The sequence below is a fragment of the Lontra canadensis genome, unplaced genomic scaffold, assembly GCF_010015895.1.
Source record: "Lontra canadensis isolate GAN:19392208 unplaced genomic scaffold, GSC_riverotter_1.0 scaffold70, whole genome shotgun sequence".
NCBI classification, from domain to species: domain Eukaryota; kingdom Metazoa; phylum Chordata; class Mammalia; order Carnivora; family Mustelidae; genus Lontra; species Lontra canadensis.
Window position 1 is genome coordinate 2,191,378 of NW_022631064.1, and position 19,286 is coordinate 2,210,663.

At 38.5% G+C, this 19,286-nt stretch overlaps 1 protein-coding gene across 3 annotated transcripts in view; it reads right to left on the reverse strand.

The window, feature by feature from the left end:
* Positions 1 to 19,286, reverse strand: part of ADAMTSL1 (ADAMTS like 1) — a 904,787-nt gene that overhangs the window by 213,869 nt on the left and 671,632 nt on the right. For all 3 annotated transcript variants that reach the window (XM_032880520.1, XM_032880523.1, XM_032880522.1), the window contains exons 10-13: positions 16,381 to 16,431; positions 11,693 to 11,897; positions 10,328 to 10,475; positions 7,708 to 7,792 (exon numbers count right to left, since the gene is read on the reverse strand). In XM_032880520.1, the coding sequence (XP_032736411.1) occupies positions 7,708 to 7,792; positions 10,328 to 10,475; positions 11,693 to 11,897; positions 16,381 to 16,431 (489 nt within the window). The remainder of the gene's footprint in view (positions 1 to 7,707; positions 7,793 to 10,327; positions 10,476 to 11,692; positions 11,898 to 16,380; positions 16,432 to 19,286) is intronic.

Sequence of the window (19,286 nt, forward strand, 5' to 3'; positions counted from 1 at the left end):
AGAATAAGTTCCGTTGGGAGTGTGATGCTTGCAATGGAAAAAGGCTCGATGTACAGAAGAGAGGCAAGATGGTGGTGTTAGCTGGGGTGCCACTGGCTGAATTTCAGCTTAAATTGTACTTTTCTCTCCCATACTAGTAGATACAACATCTGCCTCGATTTCTCCATTTGTAAATAAGTGACTATTATATGTTTTTATTCCCTGCAAGTTTCTCTGGGAAGAGGCATGATGCTGGAAAAGGCCCAGTCATAATCCCAGTTAATGAAAGTTATGGAAGGAAGAGAGCTTCCTGCATACTGGGTACTTTATATACACTAACTTAATATTTGTAATAATCTTTGTTATTATGCTCATTTTGCAAATGAGGAAATTGCAGCCAAAAGGTTAAGTGACTTGTCCAGGGTCTCCTGTAGCTGGTGGTGGACCCGAGAAGAACACCAGGCCAGTCTGTCATGGGAGCCCACACTTCACCCCTGCTGGGGCATGTTGTTGCTCTGTACGGAGGTCTGATCAATAATTAAACTGCTTTTTACTTAGATCTCAGCAGGGCTGTCTCCTTGGTTTGAGCCCAGAAATACACAGACTCAACCCTCACCCACTCACATAGTCAGCAGCATGGTGTATTGAAAAAAATTTCAATTTTAGGAAATTACCTATGGTTTCTGCAGCCTTTTCTCAATGTACAAGTGAGGATTGCTGAGATATGTATTTTGTATGTATACAAAATACCTGATCATTGGCTGTGTGAAAATATCCAATAATCCTTCCTCAAGTACTGGTTTTGGAGCGAAAGATTCAACTAAGTTCTATCGCGATCTGCCAAACATCAGTTCTATCAACATCCCTCAATTCTTTCCATGTATGTTGTGTTCTTCTCTCATTTATGCTCATATTTGTGAATTACCACACCCTAGCTGAACTATGCTAATATTTTAACTCAGAGGAACATATGGTAGTGGAGAGAATTTGGGAATTCAATAAATAATTTTCTTACACTTCTTTTTAAATCCGTAACACTATCACGCTGTGCGTACCGAAATACCAAATTGCATTTTTAAAATACAGCTCACTCACTTGTTCAGTCTGTGGATAAATGACCAACCTTCAGGACTATGGACACAATCCTATCATTCCTGTGATGACACACTCAAGGTTCCTTGAAGGCAAGGACTACTGGGTTTATTTTTACAGTATTTGCAACTGGCGCAAAGCTTGGCACAGAGCAGGTGACTTATGAGCAAATATAGCTTTTTTTGTTAGGAGATGTGAACAATTTAGCAGGTGTGTGGACGCTCCATAGTCATCTAAAATACCTAATCAGCCAGAGAACTTACATTAAGTGTGATCTCGCAGAGAATATGATGGAAGAGAATGACTTGGGTAGATGGGAAGGAAGCCAGAAAGGAAGGAGTTGAAAGTGAGCAAGGTCATGGCTATTGTGGGGTAAAGGCTGATTGGGCAATATAGGGCTTTAGTTTCTACGATGTGCCAATTCTCAAAATTAAAGGCTTTTGTGGTTTTTTTTTTTCATCCTTTAATTCTAATGCTCAACCTTATTCTGCTTGAACATCCCTTATGTTGGCTTAATGATCTACAGATCATATTTAAACTGCTTGATCTTAGATGAGATGATTTTTGATTCTCAAGACATAGATATATATATGAGTTATTCCTTTTATTTCCTGTGGCCTGAGATTCATGAAGAGAAAATAATTCAGGCACCTTGTGCTGAGGATATAAACAGCAAAAGTATCTAGATCCATTCCTGATGTTTGATTCCTTGAATATTCTTTGGGGGAAAATATAAAAACACATGTCACACAATTAACATTTCTAGTCACTTTCTTTTTTTTTTTTTTTAAATATGAATTCACATTCTTAACTGCTGAGTTCAGCCATCCACATTCTCAGACAACTTTCCTGAATATAAATATGGACTCATGTAAACATATGCTCAAATATTATATATTTAAATACTATTTCCAACAAGGTAAACAAGGCATTTAATGACTCTAGGATCACCATGGCAACTCTTACTGGCTTTCCTTTCTGTATCTAATTCCTTGAGGGTTCTGTTCACACAGATGCATGACAGGAATTTCCCTTTGCTTCTTATTGAATCAGCCCCATCACTAAGCTGATGCCATCTGGCATCCAGATATCACTGTGGCCTTTGGCCTGCTTGTTTTCCTTTTGCTTCATCCTTTTTTTTTTTTTTTTTAAATGGCTTACACCAAGGTTATTTATGACAATGCATTTAAGGCCTATTGTGTTGAAGCATAAAAATGTTTTCTTAACTGTGCAAATAAAGGTGTTAACTGAAAATCTGATGAGATAAGCCAAGAGTTTTTTTAAGGGCAAGATAGGCATAGAGGGCCACCCAATCCTGCTTTTGAGAGGACGGCACCATTCACACTCCCTACCCGGTACATGCTAATGTCTGAAGGAGGGTTGGCTTGCTGAAATGGTTGTGCTGGTCACCTAGTGTCCAAAGTAGTCACCTGCCACCTGTTGCTTGCTCAGAGCCCTCTAAACAGAACTCCTGGCAACTGAAATAAGTCAGGGAGGAAACTGGCTTCCCTAGGTACCCAATGGATCCTTCCTCCCTCTTTCTGGAATGACTTGATTCAGAGAGCAGAAAGTCCAAAAAGAGAAAGGCAGAACATCAGTATCATCTAGGCCATAGCCTTTTCATATGCCTTCCTTAACAGATGACACCTTTCAGAACACTGAGGGGACTGTGGCCTGAGGGAGTTAAGGAAATGAACAATTTCCTTCATATTCCAAGCAAGATCAGGCTTGTTAGGAAGGCTAGCTGATTAATTTCCCGTGCAGCAACAGCAGACATGCTGCCTTCCTGGGTCCTAGAGGACCCCACTGTATCATTTCTGTCTAAGAAATGGAGCTGTCAAAGCCATCACTGCATGTAGTTGGCTTGAGGTAGTGGTTGTGTTTCCGCAAAGAGCTCCACAGAAGACTGAAGGTAAGTTAAATATAGGAGATAGGAATTCAAGTCAGTAATGTATTAAGCTTCTACCTGGTTAATGAACAGAATTATACTACCTCATTGCAGTTCTGATCCCTCAGCAAATAAGAGTAAAATTCTGAGGGCTTCAGAAATACCTAGAAAGCTATTCCCATATATTTGACAGTGGAAGCAACCAGCTGGGCTCAATCTGACATTTAAATTCTAGACAATCAAGAAATGGACTTTTAATTATAGAGAACAAACTGATGGTTACCAACGGGGAGCTAGGTGGGAGGAGTGGGTGACAGAGGTGATGGGGATGAAGGAGGGCACCTGTCGTGATGAACCCTGGGTGATCCATGGAAGTGTTGAGTTGCTATATTGTACACCTGAAACTAACAAAACAATGTAAAAAATAAAGAAAATGATAAAAAAAAGTAACTGAGGAAATCTAAGAACTAACTAACTAAATAATGAATCCTAAATGATATTTTAATCAGTTGGAGGCAAGCATAATGGTGCCATCCTCTCAGAAACAAATTTCCATCATTCCATTTGCCCCTTTCTAGTGCTGGAATAGGATGGTTCTCTCCCTCGTAAAAATGCAACTCAGACCAGAATCTTATTATTTTTAGAAGTCTGTCTCTTACCATAATTCCCTCTGTGTTAACTGAGTAGCAGGAATGTCTGTGGACTCCTTAGCAAGGATCCTCAAAGGCAAGTTCACCTTACTGTACTTATTTATAAGATTGTCTGTGCTTTTGTGGGCATTTACCCCAAAGATACAGATGTAGTGAAAAGAAGGGCCATATGCTCCCCAGTGTTCATAGCAGCAATGGCCACAGTTGCCAAACTATGGAAAGAGCCAAGATGCCCTTCAACGGATGAATGGATAAAGAAGATATGGTCCATATATACAATGGAGTATTATGCCTCCATCAGAAAGGATGAATACCCAACTTTTGTATCAACATGGATGGGACTGGAGGAGATTATGCTGAGTGAAATAAGTCAAGCAGAGAGAGTCAATTATCATATGGTTTCATTTACTTGTGGAGCATAAGGAATAACATGGAGGATATTAGGAAAAGGAAAGGAAAGGTGAATTGGGGGAAATCAGAGGGGGATACGAACCATGAGAGACTGTGGACTCTGAGAAACAAACTGAGGGTTTTGGAAGGGAAGGGGGTGCAGGGTTGGGTGAGCCTGGTGGTGGGTATTAAGGAGGGCACATACCGCATGGAGTACTAGGTGTGGTGCATAAACAATGAATCTTGGAACGCTGAAAAAAATAAAATTAAATTAAAAAAAAATAAAAATGTGGCTACAAGGGAAAAAAAAGATTGCCCATGCTTAATCAGCTTTCCTGGGTAAAGCCCCACATGACTAAGTATCTGTTCAGGGTTAGATCTTGTTCACACTGTCCTGTTCGAAGAGGAGAGACAAAAATACCTTGCTTAAAGATTCTTGCCATGGGTTGTCCAAAAAATCTGGTAAAAACATAACGCCTGGATCAAGACAAACCATGGCCACTAGTGAAAAACCAATTTAGAGGGTATGACTCTCCCAAATGGGTTAGGAGATACTTTTTTAATATCACAGGAAGATATTCACCACGCTGTTCCATCCTTTGTGCCATATGAATTGAACACATCATAAATAAACCTGTCTGTTGCTAGAAAAAAACAGTCCACATCTACAAGTATTTCTTAATAAAGCTGCAACTTTATACAGTGAATTCAATATATTAAGCGCATTACCATATTGTGACCTAATTGTGATACTCATTTCAGATATTCTTTTTAATAGGTTTTATTTATTTATTTTGATTTCTTAAAATATTTTATTTTTTAATTTTTTTCATTTTTCAATTTTTTTAAAAAAGATTTTATTTATTTATTTGACAGAGAGAGATCACAAGTAGGCAGAGAGGCAGGCAGAGAGAGATGGGGATGCAGGCTCCCTGCTGAGCAGAGAGCCCGATTCAGGACTAGATCCCAGGACCTTGAGATCATGACCTGAGCTGAAGGCAGAGGCTTTAACCCACTGAGCCACCCAAGCACCCCAATTTTTTTAAAAATACTATTTATTAGAGATAGAGTGAGAGACAGAGAGCACCAGCAGGGCAGAGGGGCAGAGGGGTAAGGAGAAGCAGACTCCCTGCTGAGCAGGGAGGCCGACACGGGACTCTATCCCAGGACCCTGGGATCATGACCTGAACCTAAGGCCAACATGTAACTGACTAAGCCACCCCGGCGCCCGATTTTACGTGTTCTATGGCTGATATCTGCATGTGTATCTTCTACATGGCATTTAGCTCAGGGGAACAACCATACCAGTACATGCTTCTGTTCTATAAAGTTTTAGTTATGTCTTGGAAATTCAGTGTTTACTTTTTAATCAGAGTTTCTTTCTTTTCTTTTCTATTTTCCTAAACACACCTTAGAGTGGTTACTTTCCAACATATTTTTGGCCAGAGTGCTAACCAATTATTATTATTTTTTTTCATTCTGGGGTGGCCACAAGCATCCAGTATTCACTAACTAAATGTCCATATGCTAAAGACTTTAAGCTACTGTTTTTCCTACATTGTTTAATGAGACAGGCTAGCGATAATTTTTTTATTTTACATCGGGGAACTAAATGATATTTACTGTTTTTACTACGGAACTCTTCCATAGTAGACCAGAGCCAAAGTGAGAGATAATAGTTCTAGACCACGATTCAGGCTTCTCTGATTGGTTCAGAAGTGACGGCCACAGCTTCTAAACACTACCATTTAATTTAAGCAATGTGAGTCTCTTCAGTGGGGGGAAGGAAAAGACTTGCTGACAGTATATCATTTGTTCATTATACTATGAAAAGTAATTATAGGTCGCTGCATACATTTAGAAACTAGTCTATGTGGTTTAGAAAAGAAAGAATTAAGACCATGCAAAATTATGTTTTTTAAATTCAAAATCAATAAAAAAATAATGTGACATGTCGGACCTTTCCTAGGGTTCAGTGTGCTAAACATGTAAAGTGCATTAAGACGTGGAAACTGTATCCCTTTCATTACATTATTCTACAGCGGTCACTTATTTCGTTTTGGTATAAAAGTAATTATTGTTCTGAGCATAATAGTATATATACATTTCCTTTACCCGACACCAGTGCTCCAATTACAATCTACTTCAATTCAAATTAATCATGCCAAGATGGCAATTCCATTACACCGGGAGTAAAATTTAATAATCTAATATATGGCCATAGTTTCAATGGTGAAATCTATGTGGTTAACTACTTTAGGGATTTATTAAGATTAAAGTTAAACATAATGCATCTTAATCAGATCTTTAGTTGGAAAACTCTCGTTACAAAACATGGTTGACCAGGGTCTATGTAATCCTTCTGCAGGGGCATTAAGCTCCACTTAAAACCTTCATTTTGAGAGCTATCTAATAATGGGAAAGATGTTAAATTATTGATATAAGATGTTTTGATTTAATTTCAACTTTATTATATTATTTAACATCTGTTATAAAGCGATACTGTGTATAGGGTTATGCTTCAGACCAAATGACAAAATATTCTATACAAGAGAGCAGGGTTTATTTACGTAGAATAATACATCTCATTTTAAATGTATCTAACCTAAGAATGCATATAAGGAACAATTAGCTTCAATTACAAGGTATCTTTCTGTGTCTTAAACAGGGCCTTAGTGGATAAAGAGCTAATCCCCATCTGAAATAAACCACTTACTTCCTCTCTAGCAGCAAGGCCTGTCCAGCCCGGCACTAGCCCGAGAGAAACAAAAAGTTTTAAGCCTTCATATAGTCATGCAAATGTTGCACTGTGATCTCTAAACACTGCCTTTCCTCCAAGGTTCTGCAATCATTAATTGCTTTTTTTAAAAGTCATTTTTCCAAAAAGTAGGAAAAGGTGCTGTAGTAACTTCACAGCACAAAATTAATTTATGTTTTGCTTATTGTCCTTTTAAGTCAGAAATGCATTGTCAAATGTGAAACCAAGTGACCACAAAACAAATTTCATTTCTCTATAAATGAACTTTGGTCACACCAATCTGGATTTTGAAATTCTTTTTTAATCCTTTGCTGTTTTGGGTGTGATTCAGAAACACAATTCGTGGTCTGGCACACCATATCAGACTGAGATCCAAACAAGACGGATCTGAGAAAATTCTAAATTACTTTTGAATATATAGATTACACTGTTAATTTTTTATCTCTGGTGAAAATTAAACTACAGGTTGAATTTGGAAACCATTTCATATCCTACATGCTAATATACTTCCTTTGCCTGCAGACATATTTTACCAATGTTTTACCTTTTGTGAGTGGCCATATTGCAAAGCTGGGATATAAGGAATGTGAAAAGCTGTCCAGACTTTCCCATCAAATCTATGTTGCATCATCAGAGGGAGCCTGGGCCTTCTCACCTTTCCCTTTGGAAAAGAGGAGGTCAGATTTTGGAGAAGAGGGGTAGGTGCTCCCCCTTCATTTTCTTACTTCCAAACTGAAAAGTGTTTAGAGAGCAAACACGCAATCTGATGTTTTGAGAAATACTCGGGAACTGATAAATCTCCAGTGGGACAGCCCTCAAGGTTCATTTCGACCCTTGGCAAAAGGATTACACCTGGTTCAAAGCCTAGGGAAGCCACATCCAGTGAGACACGACTTTCTTAAAACCAGTCAGTTTCAAAAGCAAAACATCTTGCGGTTTTTAAGACTTACGAGGGCTCTTCTGACACAGCGGCTCCTTCTTCTAGCTCTTGAGCTTGCTTGTACCACGGAAGCTTGGCCTCTACTGGAAGCTTCTCTGAGAATTAAGTGCATATAAAAGAGAAGAGGTTAGAACCAATTTGGAATTTTACAGAAATTCCTTTATCTCCTCACCAGTTCCTGATTTCACACTACCTAGAAACCATGCTGATAACCGCAAGTGGTAAGTTTTTAGGTAAATTCCTCTTTTTTAAAAATTATTATAAATTCCTGTTTCTGATGATGGTTATATCAAGAAAAAAATTTTTTTTAAATGTTTAGTAATACTAATCTACTAGTCTTTTTGCTGCCCTTTTATTATGTTGAAGAGCAAAGGGGAGTTTTTGTTTTATTATTATGAAAGTCATTAGTAACACTGACTCAACATGTATACAAAGAGTCATCAAAGCATCTCTTCATGATTTCCTGTTAAAAAGATAGAATATTTATCTTTAGAGATGAACACAAAGTGCAATAAATTATACTGTAATACTTCAACAATTTCTGACTCGTTTTTCCTTTTTCTTTCTGGTGAAGTGATCCATGCCATATTGTTACAAACAAACCAGGCTGCCACTCCGAAATTCACAAAACATTGCTTTAGGTCTCTGACTCCTCCTGCGCCCCCTTAAGGCTCACGGACAGCCAGAATATGAACAATTTAGGGTCCATGACCTATAATTTGACTGCTTCACCTCTTTATCTAGCTTTGGCCACACAATTCAGGACAAGCTTCCTAACTACTTCCTGGAAAAAAAAGAAAAAAGAAAAAAAAAAAACCAGAAAACTGTAAAGGAGAAAAAGAAAGACAGAGGTTCTAACTGCTCCTACAGAAGTAACTGCCAAGATTCCCATTTTGACATATTTATTAGGATCATTTATAGGGATATTTGCCTTTATAGTATGAGCCAGTAAAGCTCTATCACCATTTTATGACATATAATTGTAAAGATGAAAGAAATATGTCTCTCTATGCATACACCATAGAATTATATGGCATTTTAATGATGTTTAGAGAGCCACGCTCACTACTTAGTTGTGAAAATCCAGATTTCATTCTTGATAGTTAACCACAAACTGCTTCTCTTTCTCTGAAGCGGTCTGGTAAGGACAGAGCTAATAAATAATGAACTGTTTAAGTTAGGGGCATCACTTCTTGTCCTCTGTGTGCAGCAATCTTTTCTTGTCAGAAGACAAAGTGAGTGAGAAACATAAAAGCGCTGAGGCCAGAAGGATCTGCTAACGTTTAAAAACAGGGACATGGGCCCCCTATGCATACATCATTTTACAGGTAGCCCATGTCTCCCATCTAAGTGACTCAGTCAACCGTGCCGTGTCTGCCATTTCTGTTTCAGTGAGGAAGTGTTCAGCCGGCACTGTGAGGCCTGCCATTCTCTATTGTCTGTTTGAAGCGGATCCTGTCAAAGGTACTGGTGGCCTCTTTCTCCCATAGCTGAGGATGCTAATGACAGTCGGGAGTGGAAGATGACACGTGTGGAGAACTGACTATATTAATTAATTAATTACTCAGGCAGTGAGCTAAGCATCCTTTCTGCACTATATCTCATGTAATACTCACATGATCTCTGAGGTAGTTACTATTACTAGCCCCATTTTACAGATGAGGAAATTGAGCTTCAGTTTACTGAGAAATGGAGGGAGAGAGATTTATTTATTACAATGAATCAGAATTTGAGGTATTTTTGGTTTTATTTCCATCATATCATTTAGATTTCATGATGCCATTCACTCCCACCAAGGGCACCCTCTACTAAATAAAGAGGTACACGGTGGCTGATTTTCTGAGAAATGTAATGGTTGAATTAAGAAACAAAAGGGAATCATATTTAATAATAGGAGGTAGCTTATAATAAGGAGTTCTCTACTTCTGAATTGTTTGTGACTTGGGTATTTTCTATTTTCTTGACATGGTTGGCAGCAATATCAGCAAAGTAAGTCCAATCAGCATAAGTGCCAGTCTGTGCAATTATAACAAACCTTGCTCACTCAGTAAAACTTCTCTAAAATTCGCTTTTTATAAACTATTTGCAGTATCTGTTAAATTCCGATTTATTCCAGATTTCCATTTCAAATTATGGTTCTGGAATCTTGTCTCATATTAATGTTTTTGTTTTCAATTTAAGAAGCAACTCCTTTCTGTTTCAGCCATGTGAAGTATGAGGACTCCTAATGCATTTGCTTCTTCCCAAAGTAGACACTCTCTGATTGACTGATTGACTGTATTATTTTTAACAGCAAGAAATGTGAATAGTAAATTACACATGTATTTCTCACATCTCTATAATATCTCCTTTTAAGTACATGCAGTTGATACTTTTCAGCAACAGTCTTCAAACAGCTTCACAGCCCAGGAGAGAATTATGTAAGTATGTAACACTTAATAACAATTTGCAAGCAAAATGATTGGAAAGATTTTTAGGAAGAGTTAAGCCCACTTAGTAGAGTCTAAGATCCATACAAGGGTTAATTAAGAACACTAGGGATCTTTAAAAATATCCCAGGAGTTTCAAACAGTCCCCAAAGAAGACACATAACAATGAAAAGACCCGTAAAGGAGCACCTGTTGAGTTACCTTTGGGTTTATAGCAGGGAGTGGGTATGACACATTCCTCTTTTATGTGGGGCTTGGTTTTGGGGCTACAACCTCCCGTGTGCATCCCGCGATGGTCGATGCAGAGGACCACCCGATACCTGAGGCCCTGGCCACATGTCACCGTGCACTGGAAGGAGAATGCAAGAGAGAGGAGACTCATAGCCAAGCTTTATTTCCTTTGCCTCGTTTCTCACCCAAGAGTCTTTTAAGGGCTGCTTTTAGATAAGGACTCCTGGTGGGTTTGTACCATTTCTTACCATTCATGGAGTCTTTGTTCTATTTGGCTATTTAGGGTGAAGGTGGCTGAAAATTCAATCACTTTCAATTTCTTAGATTAGTTCGGCAGCATTTCTTAAGCACCCCCATGTGCTGAGTCCCAAACCAAGCCGCAAAAAGAAGGAGAAAAGAAACTGTAGAGTGTGCTCACTTTCGATTACTAACACTGCATTTGACTTTATTCAGTTACTTCGTTAGCTCCCACATGGACATTAACCCTTTGTAAATTGCCATCCTAGTAAATTTATATTGCAGCATGGCTGATCCGATTGACTATACTGACATGGTCAAAAATGTTTCAGGGGGTTGACTCAGTGGTCAGATGTAGACAGCCCCTCCAGTGCTTCTAGATGCCAGGGAGTAAGTCTAGATAGAGAGAAAGGTCACAGCTCTGATCCTGCTGCCCCACAGCCACACAGTGAAGTGAGAAGTCTTTTGCCAACTCTGTGGCTCGGGGCACAGAGTTTACCTCCTCATCTTTCTATCTCTTTTGCCATTTTAAACCTTTTGAATTAGCAGCCAGGAAACCCCAAATAACATATTATTTAAGCTGCTGCAACAGTCTCCCTATGTTCTAGAATGTTCTGCTTTTAATTATCCTACTTCCTCCCTGTTCTACTTATTTTTACATTTCCATTTCACATTTTTTTTTTCAATGAAAATACACTTTTTAATCGGAATTTACTCTTTACCCTTTCTGGATAAGAAATAAAACCCAAAACCCAACTGTGGTCTACTGAGCTCTATCATCGGAGCAGCTTCTAGACATTGCGGATCAGTCATTTGGCCTCACTGAATCTTGACAGACCCTGGCCTCTCTTTGCCACTTGAGGGAACATTATGAGAGACAGAGGCTTCTTGGAGTAACTTGAAGAAGTTATGTAAATCTACATGTTTACACCTGGCTATGCTGGGTTTGGGGCATGCCTATGTCAGGAGCTAAACTGGACGGCTTCTGGACACCTCGAGAGCAGTGGGGAGCTGCCCAGGGTAGCCGGCAGGGTCATGGTGATGAGAGGGAAGAGTGGACTTACTCTCCTAACGAACAAAGAAAGAGGGCACAGTTACCGGAGACCACTCCTGTGCCAGCCATTTAGGACAGTCAAAAATGTTGCAGGGCTGCACGATGGGCATCTTAGGGGTGTACATGCATTTCCACTCTTCCACTGAGGTGACATGCCCCTGGATGTCCTCCTCCACACAGGAAACTGCCCGGCTCTGGATGCCCCCCCCACACGAGGAGGAGCACGCGGTCCACGGGGTGGCCTCCCACCTACAGAAGCAAGGGGAGTCATCAGGGCGGACATGCACATTGCCAAACCTCCTCAGTGACCTTTCCGACCAACCCCGTTCCCAGTGCCTATTGGGGCAATCAGGTTCTGAGAGGCTACGGTCCAGAGATCAGAAAGCCATCTAATGCCTAATAGCGGACGAGGGAGAGGGAAGGATTCAGTGTCGGCAAAAGTGCTCTGGAAACCTTGAAGCTCTGCGCCAAGTGTAAGAAATTACTCTTTTGAGAGCTGTCCACAGGGCGACCTGGGCTGTCTGTAACCTACTCAAAAGAGGGCTATTCGGTCCCTCTCCTTATAGTTTGAATATATATTCTGTGTACCATATTATATTATTTCATATTTTATAAACATATCCTGTATCTATGTTATATAGAGTATTTAAAATATTTACGTATTTAAAATAGATATAATATTTAATATAGATATTTAATATTAGTATTTATAATATTAAAATATAAAAAATATATGTTTACTAAATGTCACTCAATATCTTTGTCAAGATTACAACTGGTTACTCAGTTAACACTAACGGTTTGCACCTGGGCTGTTATTTTCTATTTTCAATGCATTGCTTTATCACTTAGCTTCTGGATACTTCATGAATGGTCAGGTAAACCAAACGTTCATCCCCTCTCCCTTGTTTCTACAATTATTAGCTTTGGGACTATATGGATTCAGCACAATTTTGATGTTGAAACTAGCCCATCATTACACTAACAAGCAAAAGTAATAATGTGAGGTATTATCTTCTCATTCCCTAACTGTTGAGGGATACTGGCAGTTAGCATTCCCCAGACAAAGAACTGTGGGAATTGTGAAGAAAGTTTGGTTTGGATTGGAAGGCTAATGGCATTGGAATCTAAAGATACAGTTACCTAAGGGAGAGGATTACAGTATTATCAGTAACATTTAGGAGAGTTCCACTGACTTTTTTTTTAGATCTCTACACAGCTCTGAAGCATTTGGACCAGAAACTGACAGATATTTTTGCCTAATTCTTTTCTCTCCTCCTGCAGATTTAGAGAATATAGAATTTTAAAAAATAGAAATACTGAGACTGAGCCTGTCTTTCCTGCGTATGTTCTGCTTGTTGCTGAGGATTGCTAAGGAACTTCAAGATTTCTCTTAGAATTAGGAGGCATATAATTTTAATGAGAGAGAAACAAGATGTCCCCAAGTCGATCTACTTGGAAAGTTAAATGTAAAAATATTGCACAGGCATACCGTGGAGATATCAATAATCCTTTAAGTAAGATTTCATGTATATTGGGAACCCGACTTCTCTTCTGCATGAGCGTGGATATGGTGTGTTTCCCAGGTAACAGAGGATTTTCCTCCACATTTTCTCTGCACCGTTTGAGTCTAGGCAACAACTGTCACCTCTATTGCCAACAGCCTAAACGGGCTGCCAAGTACTATATTTCCCCAGGAGAGACAAAAGAAAATGCTATTATGGGGAAACTGAGGCCCTCTGTTTAGCCCTTAGGAAACTTTATGAGCTCTTTCAAGAGAATGAAGGAGCTCTGTAGAGGGTGTCTCTTGAAAAGGCGAAGACCAATTCTCATTTATCTCCATGTAAATCTCTGGAGAGTTTCCCTCTGTATATGGATAACAGGTCTGATTCAGAATGATATAGAAGTACATATTCACATTAGATTTGATCTGACAGTGAAGTGGGAATATGTTTTTGAATGCATATTTAATCTCTTAAAACATTAAGATGCCATAAAAAAAGCACACTTTCTAATTGGTACTCAAACATCCCTAAACTTGACCCTTCTAAAGAGACAGTGATTAATTTCTGTCTCAACATTTGGACCTGACCCATAGTGTGATTTCACAAACAGGAATAAGTATCCTTTTCAGTGTCAGCGATCACAGAAAGACAAATGATGCTAATATTATTCTAAGAATTTATAATATGGTCCATCGTACCCATACTTCTATACGTGAAAAATTATTGTATAATTCTTGCCATAATAATAGGGTTATGAGGAATTTCAAGGCAAAACATGTCTGAGTGCTTTAAAGAAAGTATAATAAAAGCTGAGAGAAGGCATCAGTTAGAATATCTTAAAACAGGGACCAGGTAAGTGCTTGGGGTAGGGGAAATAAAAGCACATATCCAAGATCCCTGCCCTGGAAGAATAAAAAATGAGTTCATATATCATGTATTTTAATTCTGATGTTTTTAAATTTTTTAAACACATAGTATGTCTAAGAAATTCTCAAAACTAAGAGTAATATGGAAAATTTGTGTATGTCAATTATGATTTAATAAGATTCTGTTCTCCTATTATGTTCAGGTATATGTCTCAAAGACTGAAAGCAAGAAAAAAATCTAAAAATTCCTTAACTTTGCTTTGTTATCTATACTTGTCGTCTAAAACCCATTTAAATAATCAATATGGAAAGCTTTCTGCCTTGATCAGAAGGTAGTTGCCATCTGAGAATCATTTTTGAGCCTCAGTTTTTAACTCTGGATCATTTTGGAGATTCAATTCTTCTTGTAGAAACATATTTGTAGAAATTGCTTCCATTTACTAAGATTTTATCAATTAAGCAGAACTTTAGCAGAATCTAACTTTAGAATTAGCTCAGTAACAGAAGTGCAAGGAGTAGGAAATACAGTCTGTTTATTTGCGATTGTCCTTTTCCATTGCAATGCACGGACAGGCCAATGTGTACACAGGAGAACATTAAGGGGGCCCATTTCAATCTATCATTGAGAATACTGGGCTTCTGACATTTGGGGGAAATCAGAACATATAAGAAATGAAGTTTAACCTAAGACGGCATTAGTCATACCGGAGAAATACAAACAAGAGAAATTACAGATATGAAAGAAACTTAGGAGTGCTATTATAAGAAAAACATAAATTCAACATTGCTCACCCCTGACACCCAACTTTGCTTTTATGATAAAATATATGGCCTTCCCACAAACAGATATGTGTCCTGTGGATACTTATTTTACAGATACAGAAACTGAAATCAGATGAAATCTTGGTTCAGTTAAATTCATCTTCTTACAGTTTCATTCCATTTCTTTTTTCAAGAAGCATTTACTATAGAAGTTTGGTTTTGGAGCAAGCCAGCAAAATGATCTATCAGCATTCTAAAGTCATTTATCATCTTTATCAATATAGTCATAGAAAAGTGGGAGGGAGCTAATGGTGGGAAAACTTAAAAAGAAAAAGATTCAATGCCCCTCTCTACATGCTACCATTAGGATGGTGAAAAGTGGGTTCTGTATAGTCACTGGAAATATTTAAGTAGAGGCTGGATGACAGCTTGCACTGGGGTACACGTATTATCTAAATCTCTGTGTGCATACCTGAGTGTTATGCACTGAATACACATATGGATATTTGTGCAAATACACTCGTTTATAAATGTAGGGCATATGAGCGTGATTGCTTGGAAGGAGTAGGACAGGGAAGCCTCTCTGGGGAGCTGAGTTCAATGACCTCATGAGCCCCTGTTTGGATTCCATTTCATGAAGCATTTGGAAATTTTCAATCAAACCTTTTTTTTTTTTTTTTTTTAGTTCAGAATAAAGTTATTTTCTAGGCTTGGTTTGGTTTGAGATTCGGGAAACTACCATGGATTATTCACACTATTTGTGATCTGATGGAAACTCTGAGTTCTAAAGAGGAGCTGATGCCCTCAAGTCCAAGTGAGCAAAGAGGATAGAGCAAAGGTATCTCCTAGCACAGGGGTTCCGTCAAAGCCCAATTCTAATTTATGTTGTCTGGGGACCTGTTTCCAGTGTGGCAGATCACACACTCAAGAACTGGCGTATTTTTGAGCCTCTCCAGTTTTCGTATGAATATATTAATAAAGAGAACAAGGTCTCTTCAAAGTTCCTCAGTCACTTTTTTTTTTCTAGTTGAAAAAAGGCCTGTCCTTTAAAAAAGCAGCACAGCACACGGAATTGGGTATTTTGAGAAAAAAATGTCCCCCAAATGTTCTGAACAATAAGGATGGGAAAACATTGCCTTTTGGTACACAATTACAATTTCTCTGCAACACAAAGAAGATATTTAAAGCCCCTAGGCAGAATAATACCACATCTGGAATCCCACATTTGCAGTTCTGTGATAATGCCTCTGGCCTTGTTTGCTTAACAGTTAGCAACAGAGCTTTAATGCCTAGGGCCCTACTGCAGAGAAACAGAAGAGGACAAACGGAGTGAAAGAAAGACACAACATAACCCATACACTGTATCTAATCAGAGTCAATGACTGTGTCCACTTCAATGTAATAGGATCCTATCTTAAAACGGTTTTTGAATGACCAGCTTAGAGTTCGAGCAGAAGCAGAGCTCAGGATGGGTTGCAAAATATACCATCTACCAGCTTACTTTTACAGGAAAACACACAGTCTACAGCTACATAGATACATAAAAGAAGCAGAAGGCTGATTTACTAATTCTAGCATCAGGATGGTTGATTTACGTACCGAGGAAGGGGATGGTAGAGGTCATAAGGCATGATCTGCTTGTATCCGTCACTGTTAGGAACAATAATGCCAACCCTCTGAGTAGAAGGTACACACAATAAAATAAACACTAAATGATTACATTATACAAATTTTGTTAGACAAATGCAAAACAACATTAATAATCGTCTCTGAAAACAACACTACAACAGTTCAGTATCTTTATACTCGCAGATGCGTGAGGATTGGGGCAAGTTCAAGAGCACCGTTTACTATAATTAGTTCTCTGATCCAAGTAGGAAATACCACTGGAAAGGGTGGTGGCGAGAAAACTTGGCACCTCATCATTAACTATGACACAATAAGCTTGTAAATGTTCTTTAATCCTCCCAATTATACATCCTATGAGGTCATTATTATCATCATTATTCATGTTACTTCCAGATGCTCCGCAAGCAATTACAGTTACTGTCTCACTCCTGATGAAAGAGAGAGCTCCGTATACGAGTATATACCTGGGAATTGCCAAAACTTGGGAATGTGCATGAGCAAATACGTTTCTTCCCTTGGCATATCTCAAAGTTTTAGTAAATATCTGGAAAGCAGTCACTGGGTTATTGTTATGAAGGGAGAGAGAACGAGCGAATATAGTAGGCAACTAGCAATTAAAGCAAGTTTCCTACCAAGATAAAGGCAGAACACTTAAAATGGATAAAAAATATGAAAAATCATTTTTGTGGTCTATAAAAATGTGATATAATGTTAACCACTATTACAGTGCTGGTTGTGGTGGTTGTGACCATTGCTGGTCTATCTGGTGCCCTGGGAAACATGTGAGATTCAGAGACAGTCTAAAGGAGCCGTGAGAAATGACTTTATAGGGTATATGGCTAATGGATTCATAAGAAATGATATTATAGGCTGTGTGGAAATCCCCAGAGGCCTATGGACACTAATAAACTACATTAAACTGCCTCACTGATTTCAGCTAAAGCTTCTAATTGGCAAGATTTTCTTGAGGCGTCCCCTGGCTTGTGGAAGATTTATGATGAATTGGTCTCAGATAAAAGGGCTAGTATAATAGACCCTCCGTCAAGAGTGGGAGACAGAAAGGGCTCAATACACAGCTGTCACCGGGGTACAGAACAGGGGAGGGCATGAGCAGAAGAGACATATTTTGCAACTGATGAATGATGGGAAGTCCTTCTTTTGAATAATTAAGGAACTCACATAGCCTCTATGTATCCCTGGGGGAGAAGGATGGGTGTATATTTATATATCCACATTTGATATAAATGTTGATGTTTTTATTTAAATGAATAAACTAAGGCTTCAATTTTAATTTCATTCTCTGATATAGGATGACACAATATATTTTTTATTTTTTTAATTAATTTTTTATTAACATATAATGTATTATTAGCCCCACGGGTACAGGTCTGTGAATCGCCAGGTTTACTCACTTCACAGCACTCACCATAGCACATAACCTCCCCAATGTCTATAACTGAACCACCCTCTCCCTACTCCCCTCCCCCCAGCAACCCTCAGTTTGTTTTGTGAGATTAAGAGTCTCTTATGGTTTGTCTCCCTCCCAATCCCATCTTGTTTCATTTTTTCCTTCCCTACCCCCAAATCCCCCCACTATGCCTCTCAAATTCTCCATATCAGGGAGATCATATGATAATTGTTTTTCTCAGACTGACTTATTTCGCTCAGCATAATACCCTCTAGTTTCATATATGTCATTGCAAATGGAAAGATTTCATTTCTTTTGATGGCTGCGTATTCTTTTTTGATGGCTAGCAAATCTTAGCTTTTGGGTAAAATGGGTGAGCTTGGGTGGATCAGATAAAAACAGCACTGACTTGAGATCATCATAAATAAGAGGGAGTGATAAAGAGGGTACTTTCTGAAGAAATGACTGAAAGGTACGAGGATACATGAAAGAAATTAAATTTAAAGGACAAGGGGAAACAAAGCTATGAAAAATAGATATGTATTCCCAGGAGAGACAACCATTGGCACATTAATTTACTTGTTTATCTTACATGACTGAATTTTCTATATTTATCTGTATGATTAAAGTTTTTGTACTCATTTGCTAGGCTAGATTTTCATTGTGTATGGATGGGCATCTCCATAAAGTAATAATATTCATGAAACTCGATGCTGCCTTTTGAGTAAAGTCAAAATCCCTCAGCTCTAACAGAAAAATGGAATGGATCCTAACATTGAACTTTTCTCCCTGTTTTTCCAAGTTAGAGAACGTTCCTCTTCTTTTCTGCCTTCTTCTGACAGAAAAATTGAATATGAAAGACTGATCCTATCTTTTATTATAATCATGTGCTCTCTTTCCAATAATTCTTTTTTAAAAAGATTTTATTTATTTGACAGAGAGAGAGATTTCAAGTAGGCAGAGAGGCAGGCAGAGAGAGAGGGGGAAGCAGTCTTCCCGCTGAGCATAGAGCTCAATGCAGGGGCTCAATCCCAGGACCCTGAGAACATGACATGAGCAGAAGGCAGAGGCTTAACCCACTGAGCCACCCAGGTGCCCCTCTAATAATTCTTATGTCTAGTAGTTAAGGGAATTTTCTTTTTAAAGGAGCTATATTTTTAAAAGAATTCCAACCTTCCAAAGTTCTTCTAATAACTTTGGATATACATCTAATAGAAGTTAATTAAGAAATTATCGAATTGATTTAACTATTATATTTGAGCTAACCCAAGCATTTTTACTCATGCCAACACCACCTTCTAAATGCAAAATGCAGTTTGTTGTCTTCTCTTCTGAAAAATTTTACAGCTATGATTTGTTATCCTCAGTATTAGAATGAACACTGCATATCTCTGCCAATTGATTTATCAGCTGATGATATTTAAAATGGAGTCAGTGGCATTGAAGAAAACAGGCTAGAGGAGAAGGG